At 39.1% G+C, this 23,778-nt stretch overlaps 1 protein-coding gene across 1 annotated transcript in view; it reads left to right on the top strand.

Annotated features, from left to right (window-relative positions):
* The window catches only part of MEI4 (meiotic double-stranded break formation protein 4), a 216,559-nt gene that overhangs the window by 44,907 nt on the left and 147,874 nt on the right, over window positions 1-23,778 (top strand). The window contains exon 3 of the mRNA XM_077770392.1: window positions 15,779-16,314. Coding sequence (XP_077626518.1) covers window positions 15,779-16,314 — 536 coding nt within the window. The remainder of the gene's footprint in view (window positions 1-15,778; window positions 16,315-23,778) is intronic.

Genomic DNA, 23,778 nt, shown 5'->3' with positions numbered 1-23,778 from the left:
AAAGAAAAGAACAAAGGTTTAAGACTGTGTAAAAGTTTTTTCTTTCTAGTAGGTAAAACTGTTCTCAGTTTCAGTCCAGTAGCAAACGTGGAAGGTCCTCAGGCCTGGTAGTCTGATTTCTTTCGGGAGTAAACTGCTTAGAAAATTGTGTAGGAATTCAGCTGTTATTCTCTTTAATTATTTTGAGAGATACATTAATGGAACTTGATTTTCATTCTTTACTCTGTCTCTATATTGTTACAAAAAGTTTTAATCTGATTGCTGTCCTGTTTTGATGTCTCAGTCATATAATTTGTTGTCTCCTCCTTCCACAGTGGACCTTGTGATTTTTCTTTCATAAGGAAAATGTCATCACTCCTTCCTTGACTGTTTCAAGAGGTTTTTATAGGTTATCTGTCACACACAGCCCCCCCCCCTTTTTTTTTTTTGCCTCTGTAACTTTTTCTAAGATAGCTAAGATCATGTTTTAAGCAGTAGATAGCTTTCTGTTGTCTAGGAGCAGGTTACATTCAAGTTCTTTGCCATTGTGAATCTGGAATCTTTTCTCAGCCCCATATCATACTCTTGGATGCCTCTGCTTTTCCTCTGCTCCAGCCACACTTTTTCTGAGCCATTGCTCTGCCTCTGTACCCTTGTTCATGCACCTTCCTGGTATGAAAAGCCTCCTTAATGAAAGCACCGTGATCCTTTGACACTCATACTCTCTGGAATCTTTGAGTCTGAACTAATTCCTTTGTGTTTCTGTACCAAATCCCCTCTACCTCGGTACCTCTGCTTGACACTAATACCTTTTGCCATGTAGTAGAGTTATTTGTTGGCTTGCCTTTTTCTTAGTTCTTTGATGGTAGGAGGCATGACAGGTCTATGACATTTGGCTATATCCATATGTTCTTATTTACCATATGAGTCCTCTCAGCCCTAATTCCAATCCCTTTATATTGTAGCATTGAATGCAGCATATGTTCTGTAGAATCATCCATTCTGGCGAGGCAGAATGTATTTAGTTAGGTTTATTTTCTCCCTAAAAAAAAAAAAGTGTCTTAATTTCATTTTTAATGTTAAGAGATTATGTTGCTCTTTGGTCAAGTTTACTTAATTTCCTAGGCCACTGAATTTTACAATGAGTGATGGATGAATGGACCATAATACTAAAGCTGTGTTATGCTGCTTTATAGCTCGGCCTCACAAGTTAGGAAAACCGGAACCCCTGAGAAAGGATTTTACTTTTGGGACTGTCACAATAGTAAAAACCAGTGGAAATGAGTTCTGCTTGGTTAGCAATGTGGTGTCTTCATAAAATTGACTCTGAGCTCCCCTTTTTACTACTCACAAGAATATATTTTAATCATAATTGACAGTACATTAATTGACTACTGACCTGTTTCTGGCTATGCCTCTTTTTTCAGAATTAAGAATATTTTTGCTTTGTCTCCTTACGCTGAAGAACAGACTCTATGGAATTAAGTATATGACTTTGGTTACATCTGTATGTTCTTACAAAGTTGTCATTTGGGGACTTACTGACAGATAGACTATACTTAAAAAAGAAAAAGAATGTTAGCTGTGGAAATGCATGTGTCTGCAGACAGTGCCATGTGACTGATTCTCGGCTTCATAACAGGCTCGTCATTAGTTCACGTACTTATGGCATATGAGGAGCTATTATGTCATCCATCAGATGTATTCCGTGGCGAAATGAAAGGCATCTAATTCCTGGATTCAGAATTGGCCAATTACAGTGTTTTTCTATCTCTGGATTGTCTGTCAGTCTAAAGGTATTCTCAATATTTTCAAGTCTTGTGAGTTTTTAGAGAACAGGGTCATTTATGTGGTTCTACAATGGAATAATATTTTCACCTCTGAACTTTTACAATGCTTTTCTTATAAGGCTGTTATAACGTTCATATCGCAGAAATTGCTGATGATGAGGTCAAAAAGTATTTTGCCATTTTGGGAGAGAAAGGGAATGTGCATTTAATGAACGAACATTTTATCATTTTCTTTTGGTACCTGCAAGATCTGTTATCAGATTCCCTTTGGAGTGACATTCCTGTTTGAAAAGCAGTGGTGATTTCTGAGCCCTGAAAGGGTCAGTGAGGGTCTTGGAGCAGGATCCCCGCACCTGGGTCAAAAGACTTTAGGGGCGCCTGGGTGGCTCAGTAGGTTAAGCATCCTGCTCAGGTCTTGATCTCACGGTACATGAGTTCGAGTCTCACATCGGGCTCTGTGCTGACAGCCAGCTCAGAGCCTGGAGCTTGTTTCAGATTCTGTTTTCCTCTTTCTCTGGCCCTCCCCAGCTCACTCTCTGTCTCTCAAAAACAAATAAACAATAGCAACAACAAAAGACTTTATGGGAACCACTAGCACCCTGGGGAGAGAATAGGTAAATACATCAAGGCTTTGAAAGGCAGATGATGGGTGTGTACTATGGCTTGTATTATAATCTTCAGCACTTGGGAGAAACATTACCTTTAGTCACCAGAACTGAAGATTAAAAAGGATTTTGTAAATGTTGTGTGTATCCTAAGACTCAAAGTTATTTGAAGATGTATGTTTAGCATTTATCTGGGGACAGACTGAATTGTCCTTGATTCTGAAATAAATAGGAAAGCAGTGTTGGAAGGTAGTATTGCCCCACATTGGGTATAAATAAAATAATATTTTAAGTGATAACTAGCAAAATAACTATGATTACCTAAATTTTGTTTTCTTTTCCTCTGATTCATAGAAAGCAATTTCCTTAGTATTTGTGATTGTCAGTAAGGCTTTAGAATGAAACATTGGTTTTAGTTGTGCAGAGTAACTTTTTGATAGCTTTTTTTTGAATGTTTGTATTTTTTGCAGAGAGAGAGAGAGTTCTCTCCTGCTCTCATGTTCATGAGCATGGGAGAAGCAGAGAGAGAGAGAGAGACAGAATCCAAAGCAGGCTTCAGGTTCCAAGCTGTAAGCCCAGAGCCTGATGCGAGGCTCAAACTCATGGTCTATCAGATCATGACCTGAGCAGAAATCAGAGGCTTAATCAACTGAGCCACCCAGGTGCCTCAACTTTTTGATAGCTTTTTAACAAAGCCTAGATTTCAAGAACTGGTTTTGATATGTCAAATGTAAACAATAGTAATAACAAAATCTTGAAACCAAAACCTATAACCACAGGCCTTTACAAGGCAAGCTTTAAAAAAATGTTCTAGTCAGAGGAAGGCCTTATTTCTAGAGATGCGGCTGAAGCTTGGACAATCCCTGTAGCAGTTAACGTGAGGTCTCTCTCTGCTTGATCTGCACAGATATACATCAGTCAGACAGAAATGTGCTTGACTCTGTAGCAGTCAATACAGTGGCCACATACAGGCAAAGCCTACAATCATGGATTTACAAGTTGGATGGTACTTTGTAAGATGGATGTAATTTAGAGAATGGAATTGAAACCTGAAAAAATTGGAAGGCAAATTACAGTGAGAGACTTCATATGATGCTTGTTCAGGTGTGATATAGTAAACATTATCATTTAGGTGTGGATGCCTATGGGTCAAAAGATTACAGGAAACTGAGACAGTTTATAAACACACTTATCTTTTTCAATCCAATATTGAGGATCTTATAAAATATCCCAGAATAATCAACAAGTAAGTACTTAAATGCATGATATTTGCTCAGTACTGTGCTTGACTTTCAAGGTTGGGAAAAAAAGACGTTTACTTGCTACCTATTATGAGTTTATTATCTGGTTAGAGAGGCAAGATCTTCTGAGATGGACACATAAAGAACCACATATGATGTATACCGTTTCATTTTGAGTTATATTTATTCATAGTCATTCATTCATTAGTTGATTCATTTCCTCAAAAGCTGTGATTTCTGGAGGTTGTGGTGAAAAGGAATGAAGAAAGAGAATCGATACTCCTGTGGAGTCAGCAGACAGTAACAGGCAAGCTGATAAGCAGGAAAAGTGTGGGGGGTGTTAAAAGCTGTGGAATAAAAAAGCAGGTTGGAGCGGTGGAGCGCCTGGGGATGGTCAGGGCTGCTAACAGCCTGGGTGGTCAGAGGGACCTGTGGAGAAGGAGGCATTTGAGCTGACTCCTGAAGGAGCTGCGTCATCCGAGTGGCCCCGAGGCAGGAACTAGCTTGTCTGTTTAGCGAGCAGAAAGAGAGCAGAATGAGGAGCAGAGTGAGTGAGATGGGACCAGAGAGAGGGCAGGAGCGTGGACGACGCAGGGCTTGCTCCGGTGGGTAGGAAGCACGGTGGGAATTCCTTGGTGACCATGAGGCAGGAGCTTTGAACTTTTTGCTGTGGTAGCTGTGCAGAGAATGTAAGTGGGAGGAGAGGCAGACTGCTGGGGAGGAGTCCAAGGCTGTGGTCCGGAAGGGACGTGATGCTGGCTTAGATAAGGTAGGAAGGAGATAGCTGGAACATAAAAGGCTCTACTTTTGTAAAAGAGAAGACGAAGTGGTAAAGATGACCCTGAAAAGGGAGTGGGGTTCCAGCTGAGCTCTGAAAGATTATGTTCATGTTTATGTTTAATTCACATTTAAAGAGGAAATGGGTATTTCTGGGAGATATGAAGTTGGTAATGGCAATGGCATGAATGAATGGGCCACAGTCCACTTCTCTGCTATCCAGAGAAAGCAGAAGAAATATAAATTAATGTAAGATAGTGGTTCTCACACTGCAATCATCTGGGGAGCTTTAAAAAAAAAATTGATATCTGGGTTCGACCCTTGAGATTCTGGCGTGGTACTTAGCATGGTGTGTGGTCTGGCACTGGAGTTTTGAAGTGTTCCCAAAGTCACTTTAATGTGCAGGTAAGGTTGAAAACCACCAGTGTAAGATCTCTGAAGTAGGAGAACTGTAACCCAGCAAGAAGCTTGTGAAGCAGGCTAAGTGCATAAGTTTGGGAGTAGTGCAGAACAGTGCTTTTGAGACTTACCCAATTATAAAGCTCCCTTGAGATGTTTATTTAAACTACAAGTTCCTGGAGTCCTCTCCTGGAAACACTGATTAATTGTGCCTAGGAATACTTAATTTTAATATGTTTCCCTTACGGTGGTACAGGTTAGGAAAAATTATACTGGGTAAAAGATCTCAGTACTTCTGATTTTTGATAAAGAGAGTGAAGTGGGCACATCACTGGAAATGAATGCCAACCTCAGTTGCCTAGCAAGGTAAGCTTGGGTGACCAAACCAGCTTGAAGGTAACATCTCAGCAGTACAGATGTGAGCTGTTGGGACTGTGGTGAAGAGCCGAAGTCAAAGCAGTGGCATCAAGGCCTTGGTGGAAAACAGATTCAGGCAAACTCGTTTGGAAAGAGAGTTGGTCAAGGAGAGATTGGAGGTGTGTGTGATCTTAGCAGGAAAGGTAATTAGGGCTAGATTGTAGAGAGTTGAATCATTGGGCATTCACAGCATTGGGAGGCCAATGAATGTGGTGTAGTGCTGATGTCAGTGATTGTATTGTTTTTACCAATTCTGCATGACACTCGTGACATTCTCACACTGATGGATGGAAGTTATACAGGGGGATACATTGGTTCATTTGGTAGAAGGTTGTGTTTTCATGGGTTTGATGTTATTCTGTAGGACTGCTACATATGTATTCATTGTCACTCACCATGGTATTTCCTGTTTGTCAGAAAATGAAATTAGGACTATGTTTTTTACCTGTATTGCGTATCTTTGCCCCCAAATGACTGACTCCAAGAAGAAATTGCTCTTCTTATCAGCTTCTAATTTTGTCCTAAAAACTCTGTTCTGTTAGAGAAATTCTGTTGTTCATTTATTCAGCCCCATTTTATTCTGTAGCTATTCAGCACAAACAATGTGGAGAATGTGAAGAGAGATAAGGTCTATACCCTGTTCATAGGATCACACAGTCTAATGGGAGCAAGATCACATCACTAGTGATACCCAAGGAGACTGTAGTCCAGAGAAAGATACTAATGTATAGAAGAGGGAGTGTTTGCCTTAGAGAATAGCACTTTTAACGTCTTTTTTGAGGGGATTGCTGACTTTGAAGGATGGGTCAGATTTAGAAAGCTATGGATATGAGGGTATTTCAGGCAAGAGGGAACAGTGTAAAGCACAGATGCAGGAATTGCTGGCAAATGGTCTAATTTGACTATGGCATACAGAGCATGAAGAGGTATTCTGGAAAATAAGATGAAAAACTAGGTTGGAGCCTATTAAGAAGAGGTGTGACAGCCAGCGGAAAACATGCTTTGTTCTGTAGGCAGCAAGGAGCCTTTGGAGATTTTCCAGCAGGAGAAGAGAAGGGGAACCAGCATTTACTGGGTGTGTGCTTTGCATGTGCCAAACAGTATGCTTTCTGAAAGTGTTGCATTCAGGTGATGTGAGGCATAGGTTATTTGGGCACAGCAATTGGGCATTGTGTTTAGAATTGTTTGGAAGAGGGAGGAGTTGGGGACAGGAACGTCACAGTCCTAGCCCACATCTTACATATAATTATTTTGGCATGGGAAACAAGAGGTGATATAAAAAAGGGTTTTATTGACTGAGTAAATATCTATTGAGCTGTCACTCAGTACTCCAGGCTGCAGGCTATGGCGATAAAACAATCCAAGACTGTGGTGCAGTGTACATTCTTGTGGGTGGGACAGATTATACTGGCAGGAAATGATCAGGCAGTGGCAAGTGAGATTTAGAGAATTAAAACAGAGAGATGTGACAGACACTGCTCTGGTGGCTTCTTTAGATTGGGTCATCATGTAAGCCTTCTCTGAAGAAGTGACATTTAAAAAAATTGTTTTAATGTTTATTTATTTTTGAGAGACAGACAGAGTGTGAGTTGGGGAGGGGCAGAGAGAGAGAGGGAGACACAGAATCCGAAGCAGGCTCCAGGCTCTGAGGTATCCGCACAGAGCCCGACACGGGGCTCTAACCCACAAGCTGTGGGATCATGACCTGGGCCAAAGTAGGAGGCTTAACTAACTGAGCCACCCAGGTGCTCTGAAGAAGTGACATTAAAAAAATTTTTTTTAATTTTTTTAAAAAATTTATTTCTGAGAGAGAGAGAGAGACAGCATGAGCAGGGGAAGGTCAGAGAGAGGGAGACACAGAATCCGGAGCAGGCTCCAGGCTCCGAGTTAGCTGTCAGCACAGAGCCTGATGTGGGGCTCGAACCCATGAACCGTGAGATCATGACCTGAGCTGAAGTCGGATGCCTAACCAACTGAGCCACCCAGGTGCACCAGAAGTGACATTTTTAACAGACCTTTGAGTGATAGAGAGGAAGCAGCCTTGAGAAAATTGGGGTTCAGTTAGGGGAGAGCATCCCAGGCAGAGGGAATGTTTAATACAGAGGCCCTTAAAGGGAAACAAACTTAGTTAATTTAAGGAAAAGAAGGGTGAGGCAGAGTTATATTATTTGTCAGTGGACTATATATGGGGGGGGATCAAGGAAGAAGTCAAAGTTGACCCTTAGGTTTCAAATGTTGGAGATAGAGCATGGTGGCAGTGTTATCAGAGAATTGGATCAAGTGTAAGTGAAGAACGTGGTTCATTTTGGGCATATGTGTTTTAAAGTGCTGAGACCAAGTCATGTTGAGATACCTAGGGACTTGAGCTTGGGAGAAGAGGTAGGATTAGAGATAGAAATTTGAGAATCATCTGTCTAAGAGAGTTGTTTGAGGCTCTAGGAAAGATGGGGACATCCAGGAAGTTAGAACAGGCAGAGAAAGCCAAAGGCAACAATGAGGAAGGTTAAAATTGGCAAACTGAGAGGATGGCTTGGGAGAGAGGGATGCTCCAGGTCTGAGCACTGAACGTGGGAGGCAATGTACTGTCAAGTAGCCCTGAACCAAGCTGACATTATAGACACACTGTTGTTTTGTGAGCCTAATGCAGTGAAGACAATTCTGTTAAGCCAGGTCATTCCATTAGCTTGTCATTTCATGCATTTGACATTGTCATCTGTCCTGGTATATTCAAAACTGGAATTATGATGCCAGCTGCTACAGTGGGCTGAAACCAAACTGCAAGCTTTTTTTTTTTTGGTCAGCATTTCTCAAATATGCTTTGTAGTATGCCAAAATTCTACAAATACTTCTCTAAAATACTACTTCCAGAGGCAGAAGACATTTGTTGTTGTTGTTTTCATTTTTTTCTTCTAAATTTTTACTTTAATTCAAGTTAGTTAAAATATAGAACAATATTGGTTTCAGGAGTAGAATTTAGTGATTCATCACTTACATGCAACATCCAGTGATCATAATAAGTGAAACACTGTCATTTCAGAATAGCATTTTCTATTTGACCACCAGGTGGCATAAACACTACTTTTAAGTTGTCCGATTTATTAGTACATGTGAGTGACTATTATTAATACTAAGAAGTCCTGGTTGGTAGTGACAAGTCATATATGCCTGTGATGACATTTCAGTGCATTTGAAGAGATATTCCTTGATTTCTATTTTTGTTGATATATATATATTAAATAAGTATTCACACCACGAACTATGTAGGAGGGCAGGCATCAAGCAATGGAAATTCCCAGATTAGTTAACTCTGTGTCTGCCCTCAGGAATCTCTCCTTGCCAACAGGGAGTCACTCATTCAGAACAGGCTACTGAGTGCAGTGATAGAAATATGTTTAAGGTACATGATTAGCCCAGAAAGGGAGTGATTTTCGTCTGTTCCAGGCAGAGCAGGGAAGGTTTTACAGAGGATTGGAATCAGGCTCTGAAGAATTAGTCCATCTCTGGGTTATAGCATAAGAACACATCATGTAGTGGGAACAACTTTTGGAAATGTATGGTCGTATGAATTAGCATGGTGTGTTTTGGTAAACTGTAAGAGTTCAGTTTTACATATACATAACTAAGAGTGAGGATGGAGGCAAGACTGGAAAAGTAAGCAGGGCCCACACAGTAAAAGACTCTGTGGGCCAAACTGAAGATCTTTTTTTTTTTTTTTAATTTGAGACAGAGAGAGAGAGACAGAGACAAAGACAGAGACAGAGAGAATGTCAAGCAGACTCATAGCACTTAATCCCACGACCCTGGGATCATGGCCTGAGCCAAAGTCAGGAGTCAGGTGCTCACCTAAGACACCCAGGTGCCCCAAATCTTGAAGGATTCTGTCTGGTAAAGGAAGCCTTTGGAAGGCTTTAAGGATGACAATCCTGTGGTCAAACTAGTATTTCAGCAGTGTGACTGTCAGGTTCAGAATATGGCCTAGAAAAGGACAGAACCAGAGGTAGGTAGATCACTTAGGCAAGGGGATTTCAGTAGGCAGTGAAAGAGATGATGATGATGTGAGCTAGAGCAGGGGAGAGGACCAGGGAAGGACAGGTTCACATGTGAAATGATGGTTAATTTTATGTGTCAACTTTACTGGGTCACCTAGTGCCCAGATATTTGGTCACATATTACTCTTGATGTGTCTGTACAGGTGTTTCTGGATGAGCTTAACATGTGAGTAGACTGAGTAAAGCAGACCACCTACCCTAGTGTGGATGGACTTCACCCAATCAGTTGAACTCATGAATAGAACAAAAAGGCTGAGTAAAAGTGTATTCCTTCTTCCTGATTGCCTTTGTGCTGGGAATTGGTCTTTCTTGCCTTTGAACTTGACCTGAAACATTGACTCTTCTTGGGGCCGGAGCCTGCTGGCTTTCAGACTGGAACTTACACTGTCATCTCTCCTTTGTAGGCCTTTGTAGTTGCACTGGAACTATAATACCATTGCTCTCCTAGGTCTCGAGCTGGCTGACTGCAGATCTTGAGACTTCTCAGGCTCCATAATTGCATGAGCCAATGCTTTATAAGAAATCTCTTCTCTCCCTTTCTCTTTGTGTATAAATCCTATTGGTCCCATTTCTCTGGAGAGTCCTGACTAATACAGGTATAGAAGGTAGGATCTACATAACATGGCATTTCACTGTGTTTGGAGGGTGGAAGAGAGTTGCCAAGGGTGATTCCTCATTTGGGCCTGATGGCTGGAGGAATAGTCTTGCTATCAGCTGAGATTGGCAGTATGTGGTACAAACAAGAATTGTATGTTTATGTGTGCAGTGTATGAAGATGATCTGTACAGCTTTATAAATAGGAAGTTCATGGGATTTTCAAGGTGTACAGAAAAATGTGCCTTTTAGACAGTTGGTTCTATGGGTCTAATTTTATTTTATTTTTTACAGTTTTATTTTATTTATTTTGACAGAGAGAGAGAGAGAGAGAGGAGAGAGAGAGAGAGAGACTGGGAGCAGGGGAGGAGCAAAGACAATCCCAAGCAGGCTCTGCACTCTTAGTGATTTGAACTCAGAAACCATGAGATCATGACCTGAGCTGCAACAAAGAGTCAGACACTTAACTGACTGAGCCATGCAGGCACCTCTCTATCTATGGTCTAATTTTATGAGTGATGCAAGAATTAATATGGATGTGAAAATTTGGGAGGCAGCAGAAAATATATTTGATTCAGGGTAGGCATTTCTGGGGCAGGCTGTGGAGCAGGAGGGTACCAGATCTATTTGGTTGAACATGCCTGAGATCCACTCTTAAATGGTAAGTGTGATTAAGATGGAGTTTAATAACTGAAAGAAGATGGAAGAGACAAGGGCCCAGTGAAATGGAATTTAAAGTCTATGAGGTCCAGGATATAAGAGGGACTACAGGATATTTTGGACAGGATCTGTAGTTTTAGTTGGTATCTTCCTTTATGTATTTTTATATCTGATGTCACACTGTAGCATGATTTAGAATCTTGGTGTCTATTATTTAATAACAATGGATAATATTTCTGAGTACTAAATATGTGCTAGAGTCTGCTTGATCAGGATGTGTGTGCACGTACTTTATTATCTCTTTAAATCTAATGACAAGCATGTTGGTTAGATCATATCAAATGACTTGGAGAGAAATTACAGTTCTCTAGCCCTTCAGCCTAGTAACAGATTAAGAGAGAAGCATTATTTGACTGCTGCTTCACCTTAGTCCCTCCTGAAAAAAACAGGAATTACAGAAAGTGGCAGCAGCAGGGCTTCATTTTCTCTTCTCTCCTTTGGGTCTGATGCTTTGTTAGTCATCCTTTGAGATTTATTCTGAGAAATGTCATCCAAGCAAATGAGTAGCATCTGAGTAGCATGAATTATGTAGGGCTCATTTAAAGAGACAGGGGTACGTACAGAAATTGGTGTGGGGACACCCAGGCCTTTTTGTGGTGGTTAGAAGTGATTGGACTTGGAACTGAGTAATTGGTTTTGCTTATCCCTCTGTGGCTTTTCTTAGATCTCTTAATCAAGTTGAGCCTGCGTTTCCTTACTGGTAAATCAGGGATAATAATAACACATGTTGAAGGGTTGTTGGGAACAACAATTGAAATATTTCATGCAACTGCTCTGTAAAGTGAAATGTGAATATAAGATTCTTCTGTTCATTTTGACCAAGTGACTTTAATACTGTAAGTCCATATTGCACAAAATCTCAGCATGGCCCTCTCTTGAGGAGTTTGTGCATTCCTTTAGGGCACTGAGACTACATTCCTCTCTGTGGTTTTCTGTATCGATGTCTTTGAGATATGCCCTCATTAGCCTTTTCTGAACATCCAGGAAGAATGATGGTCAGTTGATGCATTCCTATGCCCATAGCATCTGCACATGCTATGGCACAACCACTCCCTGCAAATATGTACCTATCAGCACATGAAGGAGATGAGATGGAGTGGTTGTGACTTGCCAGAAGGTGCACCACTGCGGAATAAAAAGCAGAAATAAGAAAGCAGTGTTATGCTTCCCAGTGTAGTTATTGGTTGAATTCATTCTCTGTCTTCCCTGAAATCCTCACCCATGAAGTTCAGCTTACCTTGATGGAAAATTGAGTAGGTTCATAAAATATTTAAACTTGTGTTCACTTTCTTAGTAAAGAACCATTCTGAATTTCAGAAAAATGTAATCTACCTAAATAATTACTGTCATCTCCACCCTTTACTTTTGTGGAGTGTGAGAAGTCATTTCAAATATTTATTCTTGCTCATAAGATAAAGAAGCTATTGGCTTGAAATGCACAGGCTGTGTACCTGTTTTAGTATAGAAATAGCCACACGTAGTTAAAGTTTTGCTGGTAGTTTACTGTTTAGGTTACAGCCACATTTTTGGATTTACCACATTATCCCCTTGGCATGGAGTCCAGATACTGTTGTGATAATTAACAAGCATGTATTTGCACATTTATAGAGGTTATAGTAGGCACTTGTTAACGGAATGAAGTCTTAATTAAAGCCTGATCTTCTGATTTTACTTCATCTTCACCTTCCAATTGTATTAATTGTATTGAAGGACAGAAGAACAGCAAATCGGGTAGATTTCCAAATCTAAGTTGGGGAGAGTAGATGTTCCTTTCATTATTTTTCCCATGCCCTGCTCAACGAGTTTCCCTGTGTCTCTATCTTTAAAAGATGACTATTAGGTGAGATGTTTTAACTTCTTGTATGCTAGGGGTATTTTCTTTCTCTTTTCTCTTTTCTTTCTTTTCTTTCTCTCTCTCTCTCTCTGACTCTCTTTCTTTCATATCCTTATACATTCTCATTCTCTTTCCTTCAACCTCAAAGGAAAAAAAATATTTCTGTGTTGCTAAGCACAACTCATTCACTGGGGTCCTTGATTCAGTCTCTCTGCCTCCCTTTTCCAGGGCCAAGCCCCATCTGGCACTTTTTTTTTTTTAATGTTTGTCTATTTATTTTTGAGTGGGGGAGAGAGAGAGAGAGAGAGACAGAGCACAAGTGGAGGAGGGGCAGAGAGAGAGGGAGACACAGAATCTGAAGGAGGCTCCAGGCTCTGAGCTGTCAGCACAGAGCCTGACACTGGGCTCAGACTCACAAACCACAAGATCAGGACCTGAGCCAAAGTTGGACACGTAACCAACTGAGCCACCCAAGCGCCCCACCTGGCTTTTAAATTTTTTCTCATATCTCTGGCTATTGCTTCTGTGTTATTATTTTTTTTCTTAGTCTGTTAATTGCTTGAATTTCTCCCAATTTGATATGCAACATTTGCCTCCAATTACTCTCTAATTTTATACTCTCCTGATCCAACTCCTCAGAAGCCTTGGCTAGTCGTCTTGGACTTCCTGCCCAGTCACTCCCATTGCACTCTGGCCTCTGTCCACTACCCTGACTGGCCAAAGCTTCTGTGGATACAAGCACTTGTGATTTTCTAAGGAGTGATTCCAGGATATTTTTTCAGCTTTTTGTTTTATGGATTTCTCTACGATATGTAATTCTCCTTGAAACATTTTCCTTGACTTTCATAACACAACCATTTTAATGTTTATTTATTTATTTATTTAATGTTTTTTATTTCTGAGAGAGAAAGAGAGACAGCATGAACAGGGGAGGGTCAGAGAGAGAGAGACACAGAATCTGAAGCAGGCTCCAGGCTCTGAGCTAGCTGTCAGCACAGAGCCCGATGCGGGGTTCGAACCCATGAACCATGAGATCACGATCTGAGCTGAAGTCGGAAGCTCAACCCACTGAGCCACCCAGGTGCCTCTATTTATTTAGTTTTGAGAGAGCGAGAATGCAACTGGTAGAGAGAATCCCAAACAGACTCCACACTGTCAGCACAGAGCCTGATACAGGTCTAAAATCTATAAACCCTGAGATCATGGCATGAACAGAAATCAAAGGTTGGACGCTTAAGCAACTGAGCCACCCAGGCATCCTCATAACACATTCTTTTTTATTCCTTTTGTACCTTTTTAATTGTTTCTTCTCCGTCACCTTAATAATTTGTTTTTTCTCTACTCAGCCCTCATATATTGATACTCCTCAGGGTCCTTCTTTGATCTTATGTTCTAGTCACAGCTCATATGTTCTCCAAGTGATCATTACCATTTTCATGACTGCAGATATCACCTACACACTGATGACTCCTCAAATGTATTTTCAGTCTAGACCTGTTCCCCACCCATAGGCCCATGTGGCCAATTTCCAGGTGACTCTTTTTGCCGAGATTTCCTTCAGTTGCTTCACAGTTTACCAGACCAAACCTGAACTCTCATCATTTCTCCTTAACCATTTTTTTGGGTCTGTATTTCTACCATTTCAGTTACTAACACTGTCATCTACCCAGTCACCTGGTCAGAAACAAAGGGTGCATTTATTATTACTTCCACTGCATTGTGCATATCCAGTCAATCCGCTGGCTTCTAGGCTCTATTTTGACGTTTTGTATTTATTTCCCTGGTCAGTCCCTCCCTTTCTCTTCCACAGCAACTGTCTAGTTCATTTCTTTCATCATCTGATATTAGGACTACTACAGATGCCTTTTAACTGGTTCTTCAGTGTCATTATGTCCTCCTCAAATCTGCCCTGCCTACAGCCAATAGAGTGAGTGATCTGTGAAATGAAAAATAAGACTATTTCAGTTTCCTGCATTACACCCTTTAGGCTCCCATTCCTCCTTTCCTTGCTGACAGCAGTATTTCCCAGACTTGGTTTCCTAGACATATGCATGTCCTTTAGAATGTTCAATGAGAATTTCTCAATTTTGCGTGTATATTTTACTGATAATCATTTTACAGATGATAACCTTATTTGTGCTTAATGATGACATCTCTGTCAAAGAATGGCCTAAAATTACTAACTTAGCTTTAACTGCAGTGTTTCTCAGCCAACATCAGAAGATTTTAGTGGTTTATGACATACTTTCGATGATCTATGAGATCTAGCTCTATCTATACATCTGTTTATCTCTCCATATAGATATGGGTATGCTTGAATAATTATAAGTACATATACTTATAGTAGTTGCTTATAGATGTTCTTATTTTTGTATATCAGATGTATGTAAAATTTTCCCAAAGGGGTCTTACATAATTCAAGTTCGAATTACACTCTATCTATAAATTCTAAGGTCCTTAATATGTCTTTTAAGATATTTTATAACCTGGCTTCTACATACTTCTTTTTTTTTTTTAATTTTTTAATGTTTATTTATTTTAGAGAGAGAGAGAGAAGCAGAGATCAAGTGGGGGAGGAACAGAGAGAGAGGGAGACACAGAATCTGAAGCAGGCTCCAGGCTCTGACCTATCAGCACAGAGCCCGATGTGGGGCTCAAACTCACAAACCTCAAGATCATGACCTGAGCCAAAGTCGGATACTTAACGGACTGAGCCTCCCAGGCACCCCTGTATTTCTTTATTTTAGTATCTTGCTTTATATTTTTCTGTAAATGAACATCAAGGACCCACTTGTGGGTCCTTATATACATAGTGCTTTTCTTTTCCTTCTTAAGTCTGTCCTTTAGCTCTTACCCTTTTGGTATATGGAATTCTCTTGCTGCAGTCCCCTAACTTTTCACTTTGAGCTCCTACTTATGCTTTATAAATTAGTTCCACCATCGCCTCTTCCAGGATCCATTAATTCAACCAGGGGCATGCTTTCAGTGGTCTCTCTGTTTTCATAGGGCCCTGAGCAAATCTCTATCTCCAGATACACTGTATTGCTTTGTAGTTACCTCCTTCAGGTCTTGTGGTTTCCTCTCTGTATCTGTCAAGCATGGCACATAGTTGAACGAGAGATAGTGACCTGAAAATATGGGAGAATTACCTTTGCTTTCTACTAGTAAAGAGAAGGATCTTTCTACAGTCAGCTTAAGCAATTTCTGTCACAGTTTTTCTTCTTTCGATTTTTTATACTACTGGTTTTTAAATGCTTAATATGTATCTGCATGCTTCATTTAGTATTTTAAGTTAGAAAAATCAATGTCTAGCTTTTATGTGAAGAAATTTTAATGATAGAAAGATAACATTTCTATTCTTTTCTGTTTTCAGGAGACCCGTCTTCCCAATTGCAGGCTCAGGAACCTAGCAGTTCTGAAAATACATTAAATCTGCTGGAAGATTCTGGGTGTGATTTATCAAATGAGCAGACAAGTGAACCTTCAGAGGTGTCCCAGAATTTTGTGGAGAGCTGCACCCCCACACCCTCTCTACCACTGCCTATTGTGAGAAGACATTGTGCCACTCTGGAAAACCCTCTGTCTTCCCACATGCAATTTTTGCAACATTTACTTGAACTGAAGAATTTGAAAGAATCGGGGAGTCTGAAAACAGACTTAAGCCACTTTGAAAATGACTTTTCCACAGTATCTTATTCTGTTTGTCAGTTGCTGGATGGCCTGATCACTTTTTACCATAAACCCAAATTTCCTTTTTCAAGTTTTTGGGCGGATGCTGTTGACACTTTAGCTGGACTGATCAGTGATTGTAACTTATCTAGTCATATTCTTAAAAAGTGTTCCAAGAAGTTGGAAGAATTTGAGAAAACCCTACTACAGGTTATTTTACAGAGCAACCATATAAATCGGGTAAGTATAAAATTTCTTCTATTCATGAAATAATATGTTCGTATTTTTTGTGAACATTCCCAATGGATAATATCAGTTGCTGTCCCTTAGACTTGGGGCTCAGAGTCTCCAGTGAAGACCTTCTTTTGCAGCCATGTGCAGCTCTTCCCCAGGGTCCTGTCCCCTTCTCTGGCCTCTGATTGCTACAACATCATTCTCTATATAGATGCCTACTTCCAGCTTATACATCTCTACCTTGAGTTATCCGCCCTATTTTTTATTGGTATCCTTGAGGTCTTATCTTTTGTTTCTCCTTGCCTACATGTACTTCCTGTTGCTCAAAAAGTCTCAATATTAAAAAACAACAACAACACTAGAATTTATGGTTTTCCAATCTATAACTTCTCTGAGGGTTAAATCCCACATAATGGATTACCTGTAATGTGAATTTGTTCTTTTCTGGCATTGACTAGCAGATACCTGGAGGTCAAAGAATATTTTTCTCTTCTTTTAGAATTTTCATTGTTAAGTGGCATAATACCCTATGGATCCTCTGCAGTTGTGGATTAAATGAGTAAATCAGCTGAAGAACACATAATATATGGCTTTATTATGTTTTTTCTTATGTATTGAACAAAGCTTAGTAAGGTTGACTCAGGGATTCTTTTTTTTACAAGTGACATTGAGGTAACCTGACATCGTTTTGTGGTTTGGCTCTTGAGACATAATGGGTAGTTTCTTTTTTGTATTACTTCCTATCTTTCTTCCTATCTGATCCTTTGTTTGGGAAACTCCAAATGCATTTTAATCATTCTAATTGACTACTAAAAATACCAAAGAGGAGACTAAAAGGTCTAACTTATTAACTGTATTTCACTGTAGAAAGAAAGTTGTTAGACCTTGTTTCTTCTGGCATCATTGTCAAGTGTTTGTCCTCAGTGCCATTATCTGACTGTTTTACAGGGTAGGCTTTACCTGAATTTTTAAAACTCTGGTAAAATTTGAACTAATCACCTAATTTGTTGCACATACATCTATTCTTTTCTTCTCTGTTACTGTATGATTTGATTGATATTATAGAAAACTTGACAAGCTTTTGGCATTTGTGAAAGATATTGAATTTTCTGTTTGGCAGACTGAAAGTTTTTTCTACCTGATATGGTCAATCAGGAATTAGATATCAGATTTTTCATAGTAGTATCTGAGGTATATAATCTGTTTCTTAACAATTAATAAATATCTCATACTTAATATTCTCAATATATGTTTGCATTCTTTTAAAACTATTTTAAGCAGGTTTTATATTGACTTGGAATCTTCCAGATATTGGAAGGAGCTGATTCTTTATCAATTACCAGATGATGCATATATTTTTTCAGGCTAGTCTTTCACTTAAAGACTAGACCATACAAGAGTAGCCTTGGGACTGATATGGAAGAAAAGGAGTATGAAGAATCTTGTGATGGTACAGATGGATCTGAAATATGTTTTCTATTCCATTTGTCATGGTGCAAGCTGTTGTTGAATAGTTGGTCTGCAGTGGGGGGTCTAAGTGAATGAATGGCTTTGGTCTTTTTTATTTTTTTGAGAGGTAATTGTTGCATTTAGACAAAGTAGAATCATAAAATTGTTCACTGCATTTGCAATTGGGATGATAACTCATAAATAAGTTTTAATGACATTGTCTCTGGGTTTTTTTTCTTACCAATAAAAGTTTCTTAGACGACATCGTTCAAACTTTTGTTGTCATTATTGCCATCATCATTATCATCCAGATATGTTCACAGAGTTTCTTTATTCAAAAAAATCTTTATTTCACGACTGCTCTTTATAAATGCTTTTTTTGTATTTTTTAGTTTCAAGAAAATACATTCTGATGTGAAATCTAGGGTAGCTCCTATCACTTCATTTTTTTTCATTGATACTATTTTTGATTGATTAAAACAAAAAAATCCTATAATTAGAAAAAAATTTGCTGCTTTGGAAAAACCTTGTTCCCATAGATTGGAAGTGTTTAAATTGTATTGCTTGGAAACTTGAGCCCTGCTATTGATTTTCTAAAAGTAAACTTCTGTTTGTGCAGTGTGATAGGAAATAGGAAAACTTGTGGTATGAATTGAGTCTGAATTATGTATTTATAATTCATCAGTACCGAGGTTTTAAATCACATATGTATCTTTTACATGTTTTCAATACATTTAGTAGTAAAATTATTCTGACCATAGCTTAGTTTCTCTTTAACGATCAAAAGCAGTTGGTATCTTTCAAACTCTTGAGGTTATTACTGTGAATGTCACCTATGTCGGGGCAAGAGATAGGAGGTTGAAATGAGATACCATGGAAATTGTCTTGAATAATTCCCTAATTTTAGCCTGGTTGAAATTACTAATAAGTTTGGGGAAAATATGTATGATTTGTGATTTTTCAGATTAGGATGTAAATCCTATTTATTTTTGTTATTTTGTGCTATAATATGCACTATATTCATTTAATAACATGTTTAGGAATTGTTATCTTAGTGCTATGCCTATATCATATTTTCAGGATAGCCATTAGTGTGGGACTAGAAGGTGTAATTCACAATGACATATTTGACAGGCACAGAAGATATGTATCTTGAAACCAGATGGCTTACAGAGGTCTGTACTGGGCTTGCTCTAGGGTTCTGGGAAGCAGTCTTGACTTATTTTCTACTTATAGGCCCCAGTATGGCAAGTACCTCTCACTTGCTTACTTGCCTTGGGGTAAGAAATGTTTTCCTTTGAGGTATTTCATGCCCTTTGTTTGACTGATAGCCTGACCTTTCCTATATTTCCAGACCCCAAAATGTGTTTATTTGTGCGAGTAGGTATTTCTTCCACTTATTTTTTCACAGGCCACGATACTATCATAGAAGTTTAACAACAGAATGCTTATAATTCTATTAAAATTTGGCAATAGTCTCTTTGTCTTAAATTTTCATTTGTTTGGAAAGATGGGAAAGATTATATTAAGGTAAATATCAAAATTTATAGTTATACTTGAGCTTTCAGGAACTTAGCTTATGTTGCTAAATCTTAGAGGTATAATAATAGTGAATTACTTAGAAAATTTTTTCTTCAGGTTCTTATTTCTTAAACCATACAACTCTTGGTCATATTGTGAAATTGAAAAAAAATAAAACAATTGACTGCCAAGTAGATATTAAATTAGAATCCTTTTTATGTGTGGTGGACAGAATAATGGCCTGCGAAAGATGTCCACATCCTAAGCCCTGGAATTTGTGAATATTTTATGTTGCCTGATGGGTTGCGGTGGGGGATTAAGGTTGCTGACCTTGGGATGACATTAGCTTGGATACCCATGTGTGCCAAATACTTACATGGCTTTTTGTAAGTGAAAGAGGGAGGCAGGAGAGTAGTTGTCCAGGTCAGATAGGAATTTGAAGATGTTGACTTTAAAGATGGCAGAAGGGGCCAAGGGGCCATGAGCCTATAATGCAGGTTGGATGAGGCAAGGAAATGAATTCATCTTGAGAGTCTCCATAGGAATGCAGGGCTGGCAACACCTTCATTTTTGCCCAGTGAGACACACTGCAGACCTCTGACCTCCAGAACCATGGCTGAATAAATTTGTGTTGCATTAAGCACTAAGACTGTGGTAGTTTGATACAATAGCAATAGGAAATAGTACACTAAGGTTTAATATTTTTACAACGTTTTTACATCCATCATGTCATTGTATATTTATACAATAACTCTGTGAGATGGGCATCGTTGCCATTTGTTAGATAAGAAAAATGAGGCTCAGCGAGATTTGCCCAAGGCCACCAAGCTAGTTAGCACTGTGAACACTAGCACCTAGTATGAGAGTTGAATGTGGCTCTGCTTTCCCTCTTCATTCTCTCTCCTCAAAAACCTCAAATTTGGTAAAAATTGTTCCAGATTCTAGGATATATGCAGATATTGCTTGTACAGTCCCCCATTCCCACTCTAGTGCCACCCCTCAGAGACCAGCACTACCAGATCTTTACTTCTGTTCTGCCACCATATACACCTGTTTCGTTTTTTTTTAATTGAAGTCTTACTTGCTATTTCTCAGGTCCCATCCATTCATTTATTTGAATTTATTTTTTTAGTGAGCTCTACACCCTTTGTGGGGCTCGAACTCACAACCCTGAGATCAAGGATCACATGCTCTCGGGGCTCCTTGGTGGCTTAGTTGGTTAAGCATCTGATTTCTACCTAGGTTATGATCTTGCCATTCGGGAGTTCAAGCCCCATGTCAGGCTCTTTGCTGACAGCTCAGAACCTGGAGCCTGTTTCAGATTCTGTCTTCCTTTCTCTCTGCCTCTTTCCCGCTCACACTCTCTTTCTCTCAAAAATAAATAAACGTTGAAAAAAAATTTAAAAAAAAAAAAAGGATCACATGCTCTACCTAGTGGGCCAGCCAGGCACCCTGGTTATTTTATTTTTTACCTGTTCACTTTGAATTGTGGAAGATAAAAGTTTATGTCTTATATAGGTACCCTCCTCTCCCTACTCTCCAAACATAGGTTTTACTGTAAGTTTTCATTAAATCAATATTACATATTTATATTAAGTATGTAATTTTATTAGCACTGAGACATATAATACAGTGATGTCATTTCCTTTTTGTACAACTTTTGTTTCTAAAGATAATTACTTAGATTAATTCCCCCCCCACCCCATTTGCTTTGTTTTCTAAATACCCATAATTGGTTCTTCTTTCAAATACTTTGCTAGGGTTGTAAACATCTTCTTAGCATGGCCAAACAAGGTAAGCCATTTATCAATTTGATCTTTATTTTTAAAGAAACAGCTTCTGAATCCCTCCCTCTTCCTGGTTCTAATCTGGGCCCATGCTCGTGTCTACTGCTCAGCATTACTCCAGGGACTCCTTTTTCTTTGTTCACCACCTGGGATTTCCTCTGCTGCTTTCTTGGGTCATGTCTCATAGTCCCTGGATCTCATACTTTACTTTTCTTGGTTTGTAACTGCATTTGGTGATGCACATTCTTTATGAGCTAACTTAGAATGGGTTCGTGGGATATAATCTTTTAAACTCTTTGTTTACTTCAAATGTTGTATTCAAACTTCAAACTTTATTGAAGCATTAGGATGGATTTCCAGGTTGAAAATCATTTTTCCATATATTTTAAGACATTTTTCTACTAACTTAAATTCCAGTGTTGCTAATGAGAATTTCAGTGTAATTGTGATATTAATTTCTTGAGTGTGATTTAGTCTGGACCTTCATGTACCCCTAGAAGCACTCAGCATCTCTCTTATTCCTATTGTTTTGTAACTCTAGAATGGTGTACCTCAGTGTGGGTCTTTTAAAATTCCTTTTCTTGAGTCCTTAGTGGGTCCTTGAATCTTGGATTTTATCCTTGGTTCTGAATGTTGTTTTTTTTTTTAGGTTTTCTTGTATAGTTCTGTCTTCTCTCTTCTCTCTTCCCTTTTTCTAGAACAGCTCTTGATCTGATCCCCTAAATTTCTTTGCTCTTTTCTTATACTGTTTATTCTTTTTATTTTTTGTTTATCCTGGGAGATTTCCTCCACTTTTTCTTCTAGCCAACCACTGAAATTTTTATTTCTGCTGAAATATTTTTGTTTCTATGTGTCTTAGTCTCTTGATTGTTCCTTTTTATGGCCCCTAGTTCTTGTTTTATATCAATAAGATATAAAATGTTTATAGTTTCTTTGCTCCCTGCTTTGCCTCTATTTTCTTCTGGTCTTGATTTCTCCACCTCAGTTGATATAATTTTCATTTTTAAGGTTTTTATGGTGCCTTGAGCAGATCTGGAAAGATGGGTTAGATGTAAGATGGCCACCTTACAGGTAAGTCGTAGAAGTGTGTTGAGTGGTATGGAAGCTGTTTGGGAAGAGGCAGTGAGGCAAGAGGAAGCCGGGAGAGCCCTGGAACAGCCACACTTTTGGTTTGGGAAAGAGTGGAACTTAGTAATGAAGCAGCTTAATGCGATGGAAAAGAACCAGGTCATTAAGGCTCTTATATGTTTTGTTAAATACTTGTGTGTCTTAGGTGTACAATTTAGGATTGCATGCATAATTTTGCATGTGGAAGCATGTGCTCTTTTTCCTAGGAAGGTGCTTATAGCTTTAAGTGATTCTGAAAGGAAGTTGTGATCCTCAAAATAAACATCTGGGAAATCATTTGGAGTGATTGGCATACCTTGCTCAAATAAATCCTTTCCTCTCATCCAAATTCTACCTGATTTTCAAAAAATGGCTCAAATCTTTCTTTACTCATAAATTATTTCTTATCAAATGATCCAAGAACGGGCTCCTTTTCTAAACTTTGTAGTGGTTCTTATCTTCATTATTCACTTTTCAATTTGCCACATGCTGTCTTATTTTGGCTTATCTAGTATGGCTTGGATTTTTAAAATATTACTTTTTGAATATTTTCATCACAGAGATTAAGAGCTTAGGTTAGAATCCCCAACTCTTATTTATTAGCCATAACCTTAGAAAAGTTAACCAACCTCAAGTTCCACATCTACAAATGGAGATAATAAATATGACTACCTCCTAGTGATGAAGTTTTGGGGTGGTGGTGGGGTGATCCAGAGCCAATGGCCAAGAAAGAATTCTTGAAGACATCTTTGGTGCAAAAAGGGTAGTTTTATTAAAGCATGGGGACAGAACTCATGGGTGGGTAGAGCTGCACTGGGGTAATGAAGGGTAACTCATTATATACCCTCAGGTTGGGAGGGGGTCAGGGATAGAGTAAGTCTCTAAGGAATTTTGGAAGCAAGATTTCCAGGACTCTCAGGGGCTAGCTGTTGCTAGGGAAATACCATTTATTAGTGTTTAATAAAATCTCAGTCATGAGACCCTTCAGATATATATCTGGGCCATTGGGGGCAGTTGAGATAAAGGAAATAGACTTACAGAATCCTCAAGATTGGGATAATGTTGAGCTAAGGTTCTCTTTTGCCCCCAGGAAAGTGTCTTCCTTGAGGCAGCTAAGCTCCTAGAGGGAAGTCATTCTGCGCATCTCAAGGACTTGTTATTGGGCTATAGGCACTAAGGGAATTTAATTTTTCATTTGCCTTAGTTTCCCACATCACCATGGCAAGCACTTTGTTCTTGGGTAGCCAGGAGTGTCCAAGGAATATCACCCATATTCCACCTGTGTGTGTGTGTGCCAGGCTATATTTTGCCTTCAGTTTGCCCCATGCTTCCTCATCAGAGGCACTCCCAGAATAAGGTATTTTTTGAAATGAAAATAAGACAAAGTAAATGACAAGTTATATTTCATATGCCCTTATACCTTGAAATACTATCTTCTGACTTTTTGTCAAATATTTGTGTATAGAACTTTCCTTATGGCAGCTCTGTCTTATTGGCACTCTAATAGCATTCCTGAAGCACCTCTTTGTACCTGATAGCTGATGTCATCTTGTGATGTCACTATCCATCCACAATCACAGCTGCCTACTGACTGATGAACTTGGTA

The sequence above is a fragment of the Crocuta crocuta genome, unplaced genomic scaffold (genome assembly GCF_008692635.1).
Source record: "Crocuta crocuta isolate KB4526 unplaced genomic scaffold, BGI_CrCroc_1.0 scaffold270, whole genome shotgun sequence".
NCBI classification, from domain to species: domain Eukaryota; kingdom Metazoa; phylum Chordata; class Mammalia; order Carnivora; family Hyaenidae; genus Crocuta; species Crocuta crocuta.
Note: the sequence above shows the minus strand (reverse complement) of the source record. Positions and strands in the feature narration are given on the sequence as shown.